Source organism: Haliotis rubra, unplaced genomic scaffold, assembly GCF_003918875.1.
Source record: "Haliotis rubra isolate DU_JTF1 unplaced genomic scaffold, ASM391887v1 Scf285, whole genome shotgun sequence".
Taxonomy (NCBI): Eukaryota; Metazoa; Mollusca; class Gastropoda; order Lepetellida; family Haliotidae; genus Haliotis; species Haliotis rubra.
Window position 1 is genome coordinate 738,201 of NW_025766947.1, and position 16,455 is coordinate 754,655.

Below are 16,455 nucleotides of genomic sequence, written 5' to 3' on the forward strand. Positions count from 1 at the left end.
AAACTGCTCCATCACCACGATAATGGAGGGCAGCTTCTGGAAATCAGACATGGTGTTTGCCAACCACTACCTGTTACACATCGCCACCGAGGACGTCTCCGGCATTCACCAGTTTGGGCCTCTTGTAGCACAACAACTGACGGTTCCACAAAGGCGCTGAGACAGAGTCATGCCCTTTTATCACGTGACTTGCAAATGCCAACACTCTGGGGAGTTAGAGCTTTAGAGTCCATGTGCACGTCTAAGACAGACCAGCATGAGTGATAGACCCTGTACTTGTAAGGACGTACTCGAACATAAGAAGGGTCGCTTCTCCACTTGATGGAGTTGCACAAATCCACACATAATGTTAGCAGAAGAAAGGACCAAAAGCTGACAAGTTGTGGTCCCCCCATCAGAGAAAGTTGGAAGATAAGGTCAGCAGCAGAAGAACCTAGCAGTAAATTAACAGTGCTACCATGAAGTTCCCATAGGGGGGTATGCAGGACGTAAATCACCAGAAGTGGCCTGACCCACCACCAAATCCGTCGGATTCTACAAGCAAAATAGCATGAGTCAGGATAAGCAAAAATATGTAATTTTCTGAGTAACATTGATATTTTATACTTATCCTGACTCTTGAGGTCAGCCCTCCCCTCAAGGCACTTTTGGATTTCCCAGCATATCTAAGTGTCGGGCTTGATATACGGAGAGAGTAAGTTAAGCCAAAACTGAGAAGGGACATAACTCTTGGTGAGTAGTGATTTTACGTCTGCTTTTTTGAAGGGAGCTTCAAAAAGTGGATTCACGTGTTCCCCAAACGTTCGCAAGGAGAAGAAGACAAGCCAAATAGCATGAGTCAGGATAAGTATAAAATATCAATTTTACTCAGAAAATTACATTTTTTACCAGTTTGCCAGATTTAATGGGTTCAGGAACAAAGGCTACTCATCTGGGAATATATGATCTTAGAAGTACAAGACACATTGGTTCTACTTTAGCCAATTATTTAGTGGCTATCAGTTAAGCCTGACCATGGATAGGGGATATTAACTCATCAAGGTTTCAGAACTCATAGCTTTTCTAAGGTTTCAGAACTCATCGCTTTTCTAAGGTCTTATAGAATATAAATTGCAAATAACAAAACTGGAGAGAGTGCGAAACACCGGCTGATCAAGTGATGGGAATGCATGGTAGAGGGTGCATTCGGGTGAGGTGTTTCTACTGTTTGAGAATTTCAGCATTTTCAGCATTGCAACATGTCATGTTCTTGTGATATATACTCATGATATAGCTTGTAGAACATAATGTTTTCTGATTTCAGTCAAGAAAGTGTCAAAAAGTCATGATGAGAAGAAGTTTTGTCAGCGGACCATCAATCAGCTGAGGTCACACAAGACAGGTGGGTAACCTTGATCTCGGCAATGTTAGAGGTCACGCAAGACAGGTGGGTAACCTTGATCTCATTAATGTTAGAGGTCATACAAGACGGAAGGTAACCTTGATCTCAGCAATGTTAGAGGTCATACAAGACAGGTGGGTAACCTTGATCTCATTAATGTTAGAGGTCATACAAGACGGAAGGTAAGCTTGATCTCGTTAATGTTAGAGGTCATACAAGACAGGTGGGTAACCTTGATCTCGTTAATGTTAGAGGTCACACAAGACAGGTGGGTAACCTTGATCTCGTCAATGTTAGAGGTCACACAAGACAGGTGGGTAACCTTGATCTCGTTAATGTTAGAGGTCATACAAGACGGAAGGGTAACCTTGATCTCGTCAATGTTGGAGGTCACACAAGACAGGTGGGCAACCTTGATCTCGGAAATGTTAGAGCCACACAAGATGGATGGGTAACCTTGATCTCGGCAATGTTAGAGGCTTCACAAGATAACTTTGCAACTGAGTGGAATGGCATCCCCAGTCAGTCGATGCAGACTCTTAATGATTCCATGGGGTAGTCATGTCAGGCTCTCATTGATTCCTATGATGGACACAAAGAAGGGTTGTTTGCTTGACATTTGTGATTCTGTAGAATTGCTCATTTTCTTCACATGAGTTGTTACCCGTGAAGATCCAGGTCAGAATTGGTCTTCAGCTTGTCGTAAGAGGTGACTAACAGGATCGGGTTGTCACGCTTGCTGACTTGGTTGACACATGTCATCGTATGCCAATTGCTTATATATACTCCCTCACAAAAAGTTAAGCAACACAAATTTGTATAGCATTGCATTTTCATTTATTGAAATTTCAAATCATGGAATGATGCAATAGAAAGGTTAAATATGTATACACACGATTAACAAAATGAAATGAAATGGTATTGAGCAATAATAGACTTACAAATCATCAAAAGCATGTACCCTTGAAAACAGTTAAATTGCAAAATGTGCTGCATTGATGGAGCAAAATGTTAACATTAAGGTTCAAGTCAGTTTTGGACAGTGAAGCAGTGTTCAGTAGCTGGCGTATGACCACCATGAGCACAAATGCAAGCTTCTACACGTCTTTGCATTGACCAAATGAGCCTTTAAAGTTGCTGTTGTGGAATGTTCTGCCATTCTCTGTAGCGCCTGCTCAAGGTCATCCAGAGTCTGGGGTGCACATGGAGACCGTGAACACGACTTCCAATAATGTCCCAAGCATGTTCAATGGGATTAAGATCAAGTGACCTTGCAGGCCAGTCCATATGTGTGATGTTGTTGATCTAAACAACATCGTTAATAACTCATTCTTGGCCATTATCATCCATGGGATCGGGCATTATCACCCATTAAAATGAAGTCAGGACCCGCTTGTTGTGCCAGAGGAATGATTACAGGTAGGTTTACAATGATCAGGGTGCACGTGTGAAGAGTGGTGCACACATTCATCCCACACATTTTGCATGTTGTTTCTGAGGGTGGTTGTGTTTGGGTTATGTTGTCAATGTTATCAGATAAATTAATTTGACAGTCACTAAAGGTTATGTATTCTTTGAATATTTACCTTTCAGTAACATGTCGGCAAAAATTGCTATCAGAAATTGATAAAGATATTACACTGAAAATACTTGTTGCTTATTTTTTTTGTAGAGAGTATAGATCAGTGCTCATCCTGCTGATCACTGGATTGTCTGGTTCAGACTCGAGTGCAGTGTAAAACTAAACTCACTCACTCAAATGAGTTGTAACAACAGTGACCATCTACACTTTGCAACCAAATGAGCAGCTCTTTGTGTTCAACTGTAATTTAATTAAGTTATGTGTTCCATATTTTTGGAGTTGTGTATTAAAAGTTCATCCTCTTCATGTGATTTTGAGAGGACATGTTTCCTCAAGGCAGAACTAAAGCTGTTGTCACATGCTGATTATTGTGTTATAAGTACTCGTTGAGTGAATCATGTCAGTGTTGCTTGTAAAATTTAGGTTATCAGTAGTTTCCCTAAAAAGTGGTCTTCTATAAGTGAATGAGGATTCATGAAACAGACACGGAAGATCCATGAGACAGATATGAATGATCCATGACACAAGACATGAATGATCCATGAGACAGACATGGAAGATCCATGAGACAGACATGGAAGATCCATGAGACAGACATGGAAGATCCATGAGAGAGACATGGAAAATCCATGAGACAGACATGGAAGATCCATAAGACAGACATTGAAGATCCATAAGACAGACATTGAAGATCCATGAGACAGACATGGAAGGTCAACGAGACACACATTGAAGATCCATAAGACAGACATTGAAGATCCATGAGACAGACATTGAAGATCCATAAGACAGACATTGAAGATCCATGAGACAGACAATGAAGATCCATAAGACAGACATTGAAGATCCATAAGAAAGACATTGAAGATCCATAAGACAGACATTGAAGATCCATGAGACAGACTTTGAAAATCCATAAGACAGACATGAAAGGTCCATGAGACAGACATGGAAGATCCATAAGACAGACATGGAAGATCCATAAGACAGACATTGAAGATCCATGAGACAGACATGGAAGATCCATGAGACAGACATTGAAGATCCATGAGACAGACATGGAAGATCAATGAGACAGACATTGAAGATCCATAAGACAGACATTGAAGATCCATAAGACAGACATTGAAGATCCATAAGACAGACATGGAAGATCCATAAGACAGACATGGAAGGTCCATGAGACAGACATGGAAGATCCATAAGACAGACATGGAAGATCCATAAGACAGACATTGAAGATCCATGAGACAGACATGGAAGATCCATGAGACAGACATTGAAGATCCATGAGACAGACATGGAAGATCAATGAGACAGACATTGAAGATCCATAAGACAGACATTGAAGATCCATAAGACAGACATTGAAGATCCATAAGACAGACATGGAAGATCCATGAGACAGACATTGAAGATCCATGAGACAGACATGGAAGATCCATGAGACAGACATGGAAGATCCATGAGACAGACATGGAAGGTCCATGAGACAGACATGGAAGATCCATAAGACAGACATTGAAGATCCATAAGACAGACATTGAAGATCCATGAGACAGACATTGAAGATCCATGAGACAGACATGGAAGGTCAACGAGACACACATTGAAGATCCATAAGACAGACATTGAAGATCCATGAGACAGACATGGAAGGTCCACGAGACAGACATGGAAGATCCATAAGACAGACATTGAAGGTCCACAAGACAGACATGGAAGATCCATAAGACACACATTGAAGATCCATAAGACAGACATGGAAGGTCCATGATGCAGACATGGAAGATCCATAAGACAGACATGGAAGGTCCATGATGCAGACATGGAAGATCCATAAGACAGACATGGAAGGTCCATGAGACAGACATGGAAGATCCATAAGACAGACATGGAAGGTCCATGAGACAGACATTGAAGATCCATAAGACAGACATGGAAGATCCATAAGACAGACATGGAAGATCCATAAGACAGACATGGAAGATCCATAAGACAGACATTGAAGATCCATAAGACAGACATGGAAGATCCATAAGACAGACATTGAAGATCCATAAGACAGACATGGAAGATCCATGAGACAGACATGGAAGATCCATAAGACAGACATGGAAGGTCCATAAGACAGACATTGAAGATCCATGAGACAGACATTGAAGATCCATAAGACAGACATTGAAGATCCATAAGACAGACATGGAAGATCCATAAGACAGACATTGAAGATCCATAAGACAGACATGGAAGGTCCATGATGCAGACATTGAAGATCCATAAGACAGACATGGAAGGTCCATAAGACAGACATGGAAGATCCATAAGACAGACATGGAAGGTCCATGAGACAGACATGGAAGATCCATAAGACAGACATTGAAGATCCATAAGACAGACATTGAAGGTCCACGAGACAGACATGGAAGATCCATAAGACAGACATGGAGTTATCTGTGGTGTCCTGGTACACTGGGTGACATCTGCTTCCATGGCAACTAAATTTGCTGTGTTAGCGCAATTCTGAGAAGAAGGTTTACTAATAGAAATGTTAACCAGCTGTAATAATGGCTAGAATATTGCGTGAACCAGACACAGTCACTTGAGCTCTTTCACCACTGAGTCGGATTTCACCCAATTTGTATGTGAGTTCTCTGTGTTTGCCAGGTGAGACTGGCATACTGGCGTCTGGAGCAGACAGGTCCAAGACGAGCTGCAGTCAGCCGGTGGAATCATATGGACTGGCTTCTGCTGTGGTGGACAGGCTGAAACTTGAACACCTCATGCACAAGATGAAGAAGGTGAGAAACCAAGTCATGTTACACTCATCATGTATTTTCCATATTAGTATAACCTACAGCATCTTGTACCCTTCATTGATGGTGGCTTATTATTTTATATGTTGTCTACACCCTCTGATTTTCATGCTGTACATTTTGTGGTAATATCATAGATGCGCTTACTAATTTATGCACAGATAACAGAATATAGACATATTAAATACGGTGACCCGCCCCTAAAGTACAAAGGTGTGTAAAACAGCCTGGTGTTTTGAAGATAACACACATTATCCTGGTGTTGTACAGTGAGGGGTGGAGCAGCTTGATGTTAGGAAGATAACACACATTATCCTGGTGTTGTACAGTGGGCGGTGGAGCAGCTTGATGTTAGGAAGATAACACACATTATCCTGGTGTTGTACTGTGGGCGGTGGAGCAGCTTGATGTTAGGAAGTATTACACATTTTCCTGGTGTTGTACTGTGGGCGGTGGAGCAGCTTGATGTTAGGAAGATAACACACATTATCCTGGTGTTGTACTGGGCGGTGGAGCAGCTTGATGTTAGGAAGTATTACACATTATCCTGGTGTTGTACTGTGGGAGGTGGAGCAGCTTGATGTTAGGAAGATATTACACATTATCCTGGTGTTGTACTGTGGGCGGTGGAGCAGCTTGATGTTAGGAAGTATTACACATTATCCTGGTGTTGTACTGTGGGAGGTGGAGCAGCTTGATGTTAGGAAGTATTACACATTATCCTGGTGTTGTACTGTGGGAGGTGGAGCAGCTTGATGTTAGGAAGATGACACACATTATCCTGGTGTTGTACTGTGGGAGGTGGAGCAGCTTGATGTTAGGAAGTTAGGAAGTACACATTATCCTGGTGTTGTACTGTGGGCGGTGGAGCAGCTTGATGTTAGGAAGTATTACACATTATCCTGGTGTTGTACTGTGGGAGGTGGAGCAGCTTGATGTTAGGAAGATGATACACATTATCCTGGTGTTGTACTGTACTGTGGGCAGCTTGATGTTGGAGCATTAGCTTGATGTTATGGAGCAGCTTGATGACACATTATCCTGGTGTTGTACTGTGGGAGGTGGAGCAGCTTGGTGGAGCAGCTTGATGTTATCCTGGTGTTGTAGAGCAGCTTGATGTTAGGAAGTATGACACATTATCCTGGTGTTGTACTGTGGGCAGGTGGAGCAGCTTGATGTTAGGAAGATGACAGGTGTTGTACTGTGGGAGGTGGAGCACACATTATCCTGGTGTTGTACTGTGGAGGCTTGGTGGAGCAGCTTGATGTTGGAGGAAGGATTACACATTATCCTGGTGTTGTACTGTGGTGTTGTACTGTGGGTGGAGCAAGCTTGATGTTAGGAAGAAGTATTACACATTATCCTGGTGTTGTACTGTGGGAGGTGGAGCAGCTTGATGTTATGATACACATTATCCTGGAAGTATTGGAGCACATTATCCTGGTGTTGTACTGTGTGGGCAGCTTGATGTGGAAGCAGGTGTTGATGTTAGGAAGATGATATTACACATTATCCTGGTGTTGTACTGTGGGAGGTGGAGCAGCTTGATGTTAGGAAGTATTACACATTATCCTGGTGTTGTACTGTGGGAGGTGGAGCAGCTTGATGTTAGGAAGTATTACACATTATCCTGGTGTTGTACTGTGGGAGGTGGAGCAGCTTGATGTTAGGAAGATGACACATTATCCTGGTGTTGTACTGTGGGAGGTGGAGCAGCTTGATGTTAGGAAGTATTACACATTATCCTGGTGTTGTACTGTGGGAGGTGGAGCAGCTTGATGTTAGGAAGATGTACTGTGTGGAGCAGCTTGATGATACACATTATCCTGGTGTTGTACTGTGGGAGGTGGAGCAGCTTGATGTTAGGAAGATGACACACATTATCCTGGTGTTGTACTGTGTGCGGTGGAGCAGCTTGATGTTAGGAAGTATTACACATTATCCTGGTGTTGTACTGTGGGCGGTGGAGCAGCTTGATGTTAGGAAGATGACACATTATCCTGGTGTTGTACTGTGGGCGGTGGAGCAGCTTGATGTTAGGAAGTATTACACATTATCCTGGTGTTGTACTGTGGGAGGTGGAGCAGCCTGATGTTAGGAAGATGACACACATTATCCTGATGTTGATGACACATTATCCTGTACTGTGTGCGGTGGAGCAGCTTGATGTTAGGAAGTATTACACATTATCCTGGTGTTGTACTGTGGACGGTGGAGCAGCTTGATGTTAGGAAGATGACACATTATCCTGGTGTTGTACTGTGGGCGGTGGAACAGCTTGATGTTAGGAAGTATTATACATTATCCTGGTGTTGTACTGTGGGCGGTGGAGCAGCCTGGTGGTAAATCATTCACTCTTCATTTTGCTGAAGTAATGTGGAATGTAAGGTTCACTGACTCAGAGAATGTTTATTTTGCAGCTGTCCACACAGGAGATTCATGACATACACAAGTGCAGACCGTGCAGGTAACACAGCTCACCCCACTTCCTTCCATCTCATTACTCTTTCTTCAAAGTGGATCCTTCATGAGAAACAGTTTCCTCACATGTGTAATGAATATACATTCTGACAACTTTATGAATACTATTGGGATAACTGTGAGTGTATTCTAACTCTTACATTGATTAATTGTGTCACATGATGGTGGTATATAGTGATGTTTTATAAAGTGGTGGTGGTGTATAGAGATGGTGGTATATAGTGATGCTGGTATATAGTGTTGGTGGTATATAGTGTTGGTGGTATATAGTGATGCTGGTATATAGTGGTGGTGGTATATAGTGTTGGTGGTATATAGTGACAGAGGTATATAGTGGTGGTATATGGTGGTGGTGGTATATGGTGGTGGTGGTATATAGTGGTGGTGGTATATAGTGGTGGTGGTATATAGTGGTGGTGGTATATAGTGGTGGTGGTATATAGTGATGGTGGTATATAGTGGTGGTGGTATATAGTGGCGGAGGTATATAGTGGTGGTATATAGTGGTGGTGGTATAAAGTGGCGGTGGTATATAGTGGTGGTGGTATATAGGGCAGGTGATATATAGTGGCGGTGATATATAGGGGTGGTGGTGGTATAAAGTGGTGGTGGTATATAGTGGTGGTGGTATATAGTGATGGTGATATATAGTGATGGTGGTATATAGTGGTGGTGGTATATAGTGGTGGTGGTATACAGTGGTGGTGGTATATAGGGCAGGTGATATATAGTGGCGGTGATATATAGGGGTGGTGGTGGTATAAAGTGGTGGTGGTATATAGTGGTGATGATATATAGTGATGATGGTATATAGTGATGGTGGTATATAGTGATGGTGATATATAGTGGCGGTGGTATATTGTGGTGGTGGTATATAGTGGCGGAGGTGTATAGTGTTGGTGGTATATAGTGGTGGTATATAGTGGCGGAGGTGTATAGTTGGCGGTGGTATATAGTGGTGGCGTGGTATATAGTGGTGAGTATATAGTGGTATATAGTGGCGGTGGTATATAGTGGTGGTGGTATATAGTGGTGGTGGTATATAGTGGTGGTGGTATATTGTGGTGGTGGTATATAGTGGGTGGTATATAGTGGTGGTGGTATATAGTGGTGGTGGTATATAGTGGTGGTGGTATATAGTGGTGGTGGTATATAGTGGTGGTGGTATATAGTGGTGGTGGTATATTGTGGTGGTGGTATATAGTGGCAGTGGTATATAGTGGTGGTGGTGGTGGTGGTATATAGTGGTGGTGGTATAAAAGTGATGGTGGTATATAGTGGTGGTGGTATATATATAGTGGTGGTGGTATATAGTGGTGGTGGTATATTGTGGTGGTGGTATATAGTGGTGGTGGTATATAGTGGTGGTGGTATATAGTGGTGGTGATATATAGTGGTGGTGGTATATAGTGGTGGTGGTATATAGTGGGTGGTATATAGTGGTGGTGGTATATAGTGGTGGTGGTATATAGTGGTGGTGGTATATAGTGGTGGTGGTATATAGTGATGGTGGTATATAGTGGTGGTGGTATATAGTGGTGGTGGTATATAGTGCAGGTGATATATAGTGGCGGTGATATATAGGGGTGGTGGTGGTATAAAGTGGTGGTGGTATATAGTGGTGGTGGTATATAGTGATGGTGATATATAGTGATGGTGGTATATAGTGGTGGTGGTATATAGTGGTGGTGGTATATAGTTGTGGTGGTATACAGTGGTGGTGGTATATAGGGCAGGTGATATATATAGTGGCGGTGATATATAGGGATGGTGGTGGTATAAAGTGGTGGTGGTATATAGTGGTGATGGTATATAGTGATGGTGATATATAGTGATGATGGTATATAGTGATGGTGGTATATAGTGGCGGTGGTATATTGTGGTGGTAGTATATAGTGGCGGAGGTGTATAGTGTTGGTGGTATATAGTGGTGGTATATAGTTGAGGAGGTGTATAGTGGTGGTGGTATATAGTGATGGTGATATATAGTGGCGGAGGTGTATAGTGGTGGTGGTATATAGTGGTGAGTGGTATATAGTGGTGGTGGTATATAGTGGTGGTGGTATATAGTGGTGGTGGTATATAGTGATGGTGGTATATAGTGGTGGTGGTATATAGTGGTGGTGGTATATTGTGGTAGTGGTATATAGTGATGGTGATATATAGTGATGATGGTATATAGTGATGGTGGTATATAGTGATGGTGATATATAGTGGCGGTGGTATATTGTGGTGGTGGTATATAGTGGCGGAGGTGTATAGTGTTGGTGGTATATAGTGGCGGAGGTGTATAGTGGTGGTGGTATATAGTGATGGTGATATATAGTGGTGGAGGTGTATAGTGGTGGTGGTATATAGTGGCGGAGGTGTATAGTGTTGGTGGTATATAGTGGTGGTAATATATAGTGGTGGCGGAGGTATATAGTGGTGGTGGTATATAGTGGCGGAGGTGTATAGTGGTGGTGGTATATAGTGATGGTGATATATAGTGGTGGAGGTGTATAGTGGTGGTGGTATATAGTGATGGTGGTATATAGTGGTGGAGGTATATAGTGGTGGTGGTATATAGTGGTGGAGGTGGTATATAGTGTTGGTGGTATATAGTGGTGGTATATAGTGGAGGAGGTGTATAGTGTTGGTGGTATATAGTGATGGTAATATATAGTGGCGGATGTGTATAGTGGTGGTGGTATATAGTGGCGGAGGTGTATAGTGGTGGTGGTATATAGTGGCGGAGGTGTATAGTGGTGGTGGTATATAGTGGCGGAGGTGTATAGTGGTGGTGGTATATAGTGGCGGAGGTGTATAGTGGTGGTGGTATATAGTGGTGGTATATAGTGGTGGTGGTATATAGTGATGGTAATATATAGTGGCGGAGTGGTATATTGTGGTGGTGGTATATAGTGGCGGAGGTGTATAGTGTTGGTGGTATATAGTGGTGGTATATAGTGGCTGTGGTATATAGTGGTGGTGGTATATAGTGGTGGTGGTATATAGTGGTGGTGGTATATAGTGGTGGTGGTATATAGTGGTGGTGGTATATAGTGGTGGTGGTATATAGTGGTGGTGGTATATAGTGGTGGTGGTATATAGTGGTGGTGGTATATAGTGATGGTGGTATATAGTGGTGGTGGTATATAGTGGTGGTGGTATATTGTGGTGGTGGTATATAGTGGCAGTGGTATATAGTGGTGGTGGTGGTATATAGTGGTGGTGGTATAAAGTGATGGTGGTATATAGTGGTGGTGGTATATAGTGGTGGTGGTATATAGTGGTGGTGGTATATAGTGATGGTGGTATATAGTGGTGGTGGTATATAGTGGTGGTGGTATATAGTGGCAGTGGTATATAGTAGTGGTGGTGGTGGTATATAGTGGTGGTGGTATATAAAGTGATGGTGGTATATAGTGGTGGTGGTATATAGTGGTGGTGGTATATAGTGGTGGTGGTATATAGTGGTGGTGGTATATTGTGGTGGTGGTATATAGTGGTGGTGGTATATAGTGGTGGTGGTATATAGTGGTGGTGGTATAAAGTGGTGGTGGTATATTGTGGTAGTGGTATATAGTGGTGGTGGTATATAGTGGTGGTGGTATATAGTGATGGTGGTATATAGTGGTGGAGGTGTATAGTGGTGGTGGTATATAGTGGTGGTGGTATATAGTGGTGGTATATAGTGGTGGTGGTATATAGTGGTATATAGTGGTGGTGGTATATAGTGGCGGTGGTAGATAGTGCCGGTGGTATATTGTGGTGGTGGTATATAGTGGCAGTGGTATATAGTGGTGGTGGTGGTGGTGGTATATAGTGATGGTGGTATAAAGTGATGGTGGTATATAGTGATGGTGGTATATAGTGATGGTGGTATATAGTGGTGGTGGTACATAGTGGCTGTGGTATATAGTGGGGGTGGTATATAGTGGTGGTGGTATATTGTGGTGGTGGTATATTGTGGTGGTGGTATATGGCGGTGGTATATAGTGGCGGTGGTATATAGTGGCGGTGGTATATAGTGGTGGTGGTATATAGTGGTGGTGGTATATTGTGGTGGTGGTATAATGTGGTGGTGGTATAATGTGGTGGTATACCCTAACTGTTCATATACTCTAAAATATGGTTGGACCAGGATTTCGTTCTGTAGCTTTTGCTTATATTGATAGGAACCAACAAAAGAGGCTTCAAGAAGCAGAATCCAGACAAGATTTCCTCAACTATCACCACCATCGACTTCAGGCAAGAAACATGGATGCCAGGGTAGACTCTCATCTCACAAGGATGGTAAGTTAAATGACAGTCAGACCAGACTCTCATCTCACAAGGATGGTAAGTTAAATGACAGTCAGACCAGACTCTCATCTCACAAGGATGGTACGTTAACTGACAGTCAGACCAGACTCTCATCTCACAAGGATGGTACGTTAACTGACAGTCAGACCAGACTCTCATCTCACAAGGATGGTACGTTAACTGACAGTCAGACCAGATTCTCATCTCACAAGTATGGTACATTACCTGACAGTCAGACCAGATTCTCATCTCACAGGGATGGTACGTTAACTGACAGACAGACCAGACTCTCATCTCAATGGGATAGTACGTTACCTGACAGTCAGACGAGACTCTCATCTGACAGGGATGGTACGTTAACTGACAGACAGACCAGACTCTCATTTCACAAGGATCGTACGTTACCTGACAGTCAAACCAGACTCTCATCTCACAGGGATGGTATATTAACTGACAGTCAAACGAGACTCTCGTCTCACAGGGATGGTATGTTAACTGACAGACAGACCTGACTCTCATCTCACAGGGATGGTATATTAACTGACAGTCAGACGAAACTCTCGTCTCACAGGGATGGTACGTTAACTGACAGTCAGACCAGACTCATCTGACAGGGATGGTACGTTAACTGACAGTCAGACGAGACTTTCATCTCACAGGGATGGTACGTTAACTGACAGTCAGACCAGACTCTCGTCTCACAGGGATGGTACTTTATCTGACAGTCAGACCAGACTCTCATCTCACAGGGATGGTTCGTTAACTGACAGTCAGACCAGATTCTCATATCACAGGGATGGTATATTAACTGACAGTCAGACCACATTCTCATATCACAGGGATGGTATATTAACTGACAGTCGGACCATATTCTCATCTCACAGGGATGGTACGTTAACTGACAGTCAGACCGGACTCTCATCTCACAGGGATGGTGCGTTAACTGACAGTCAGACCAGATTCTCATCTCACAGGGATGGTATATTAACTGACCGTCAGACCAGACTCTCATCTCACAAGGATGGTACGTTAACTGACAGTCAGACCAGACTCTCATCTCACAAGTATGGTACGGTACCTGACAGACAGACCAGACTCTCATCTCACAAGGATGGTACGTTAACTGACAGTCAGACCAGATTCTCATCTCACAAGGATGGTATATTAACTGACAGTCAGACGAAACTCTCATCTCACAGGGATGGTACGTTAACTGACAGTCAGACCAGACTCATCTGACAGGGATGGTACGTTAACTGACAGTCAGACGAGACTTTCATCTCACAGGGATGGTACGTTAACTGACAGTCAGACCAGACGTTAACTGACTCGTCTCACAGGGATGGTACTTTATCTGACAGTCAGACCAGACTCTCATCTCACAGGGATGGTTCGTTAACTGACAGTCAGACCAGATTCTCATATCACAGGGATGGTATATTAACTGACAGTCAGACCACATTCTCATATCACAGGGATGGTATATTAACTGACAGTCGGACCATATTCTCATCTCACAGGGATGGTACGTTAACTGACAGTCAGACCGGACTCTCATCTCACAGGGATGGTGCGTTAACTGACAGTCAGACCAGATTCTCATCTCACAGGGATGGTATATTAACTGACCGTCAGACCAGACTCTCATCTCACAAGGATGGTACGTTAACTGACAGTCAGACCAGACTCTCATCTCACAAGTATGGTACGTTACCTGACAGACAGACCAGACTCTCATCTCACAAGGATGGTACGTTAACTGACAGTCAGACCAGATTCTCATCTCACAAGGATGGTACGTTACCTGATAGACAGACAGATTCTCATCTCACAGGGATGGTACGTTAACTGACAGTCAGACCAGACTCTCATCTCACAGGGATGGTACGTTAACTGACAGTCAGACCAGATTGTCATCTCATAGGGATGGTATATTAACTGACAGTCAGACCAGACTCTCGTCTCACTGGGATGGTATATTAACTGACAGTCAGACCGGACTCTCATCTCACAGGGATGGTGCGTTAACTGACAGTCAGGCCAGACTCTCATCTCACAGGGATGGTATATTAACTGACAGTCAGACCAGACTCTTATCTCACAGGGATTAACTGACAGTCACACCAGCTTACCTGTAAACTGTAAACACAAGAATGGATTGTTTACTGAGAGTGAAACCTCTTCTGTTGGCAGAGATTAAGATTATCTTGTGTATTGTCTCATAAACAAGGCTGGAAATAACAATTCTCCCCATCTACCAGTGATTCAGTTAAAATAACCTCATAAAATAATTGCAAGCAAATTTGATGCAATGATAAATGTCATTTGTGATACATGTTGATGGACTATTTTGTGTGAATTAAACATATACCTAATAAGTGCCCTCCATTTTTTGGGACATTTGAATACAGTATAAACAATATATCATTAGAATGAAATGTTTACTGCCAGTCTGATCGTAGTACTCAGTGTATCTTACCTGGATGTTGTGTTGCAGACTTCCATCAACCTGATTGGAGAACTGGTCCAGACACTCCCCCATCCTGGTACATCTTCTGGGGACCTACTGTATCTCTACAAACAACAGCTTCACAGGAGGATGGATGCCTAGGGCAACAGGGTGTCTCACTTACATCAAAGACTTGTCTGTAGACAAGGAGTAAACCATCTGAGACACACAGGATGACAGGATGATGATGACAGCACCTATACCTCAACAACGATTGCCCATCTGCATGGAACTTATGTGTGGTCCAGGCACACTTGGCCTCAGCGGACTACAAACCACTTGAGTGCATTAACCTTAAGACAGTCTTTTTGTACTGTTAACACTCTTGTATTTCGGAGAAATTTACATCTTAGATGTCAGCCAAGTTTGCTTAGAAGGCAAAAAACATGGCAAGGTGTTCCCGCGTCCCACATAATGAAGAAGCAGTTGCCTGGACAGCTGGATAGATTGTTCACTACATGTATTTCGCTGCCTTATTCGGGCTTGCTGTGGATCTTTTGCTGTGTCCTTTAAGAGCATTGAAGATCTTTATTGCTGCCTCGCAAGACTGTCGCTGACAATGCAAGCAACTTTTTATCCCGGTCACTACAGCCTCCAGAGTGGTACTAACTTGCACGACCATTGCCTTCTAGATGAGTTCAGGGATCTTAAGGCTACACATTTGCTGGCCTGTCTCTTCCGGTTGCTTGCAGTATTCTCAAGACTAGGACAATTGCCTCCACCATGGCGCTCAATAGTAACTGCTCCTTAAGATCCTTCATTAATGGGTGTTTTTCGGAAATATGAGACTGTCTTTGCATCCCATTGTCACAGAGAAATATCAGTTTCCGTTGTCCAGGGAATTCATCTGTTTGGACCTTGGTTCTGGCGCTATTCATGGATCGACATGGCAAATAGAGTGCCTCTTGATCAGTTGCAGGATTCGTTACTCCCTTGTAAATTACAGAATAAACAATGTACATTTGGAATTGATATGTTTGTATTGTTTTACTGTGAGACCAAGGATGGAGCTCATTCAGTGTGCCACCGAGGTGTTGAAGAACACGCATTTGGTGATTATCTAGGAAGCTGGTTGTCTACTCACTAACCTCTTCTCTCGCGTGCAATCATCTTAGTAGAGTGTGAATTTTGAATTGAAATGTATGGGAGCGAGATTCAAATCATTCTCTCCCAGGTTCCTTCACCTATATGGCCACTAACTTATGGAGGGATAAACAAGGCCACCGTTTTCTTGGGACAGTTTTCAAAAAACTCGCAAGCTATAAAAAACAAATAGCTTTAAAATGTACACAATTATAACGTAAACAGTCCCTCTGGATTATGGTAGCCTTATTCCTGTGGATTCACAGATACATAGAGAAAATCAAATGAAATTTTAAACATTAAGTCATAGCTATTC

The 16,455-nt window shown here is 42.9% G+C and overlaps 1 protein-coding gene and 1 long non-coding RNA gene across 4 annotated transcripts in view; both read left to right on the plus strand.

Annotated features, from left to right (window-relative positions):
- LOC124281581 overlaps window positions 1–16,024 on the plus strand; it is a 55,227-nt gene extending 39,203 nt beyond the window's left edge. For all 3 annotated transcript variants that reach the window (XM_046717528.1, XM_046717526.1, XM_046717527.1), the window contains exons 5-9: window positions 1,304–1,381; window positions 5,631–5,764; window positions 8,200–8,246; window positions 12,421–12,538; window positions 15,045–16,024. In XM_046717528.1, the coding sequence (XP_046573484.1) occupies window positions 1,304–1,381; window positions 5,631–5,764; window positions 8,200–8,246; window positions 12,421–12,538; window positions 15,045–15,158 (491 nt within the window). In that variant the 3' untranslated portion in view covers window positions 15,159–16,024. The remainder of the gene's footprint in view (window positions 1–1,303; window positions 1,382–5,630; window positions 5,765–8,199; window positions 8,247–12,420; window positions 12,539–15,044) is intronic.
- LOC124281584 lies at window positions 3,114–5,624 on the plus strand. Its single transcript, XR_006899936.1, has 3 exons — window positions 3,114–3,676; window positions 3,919–4,556; window positions 4,711–5,624. It is a non-coding gene; the product is annotated as an uncharacterized LOC124281584 (long non-coding RNA).
- Window positions 16,025–16,455: the final 431 nt, after the last annotated feature.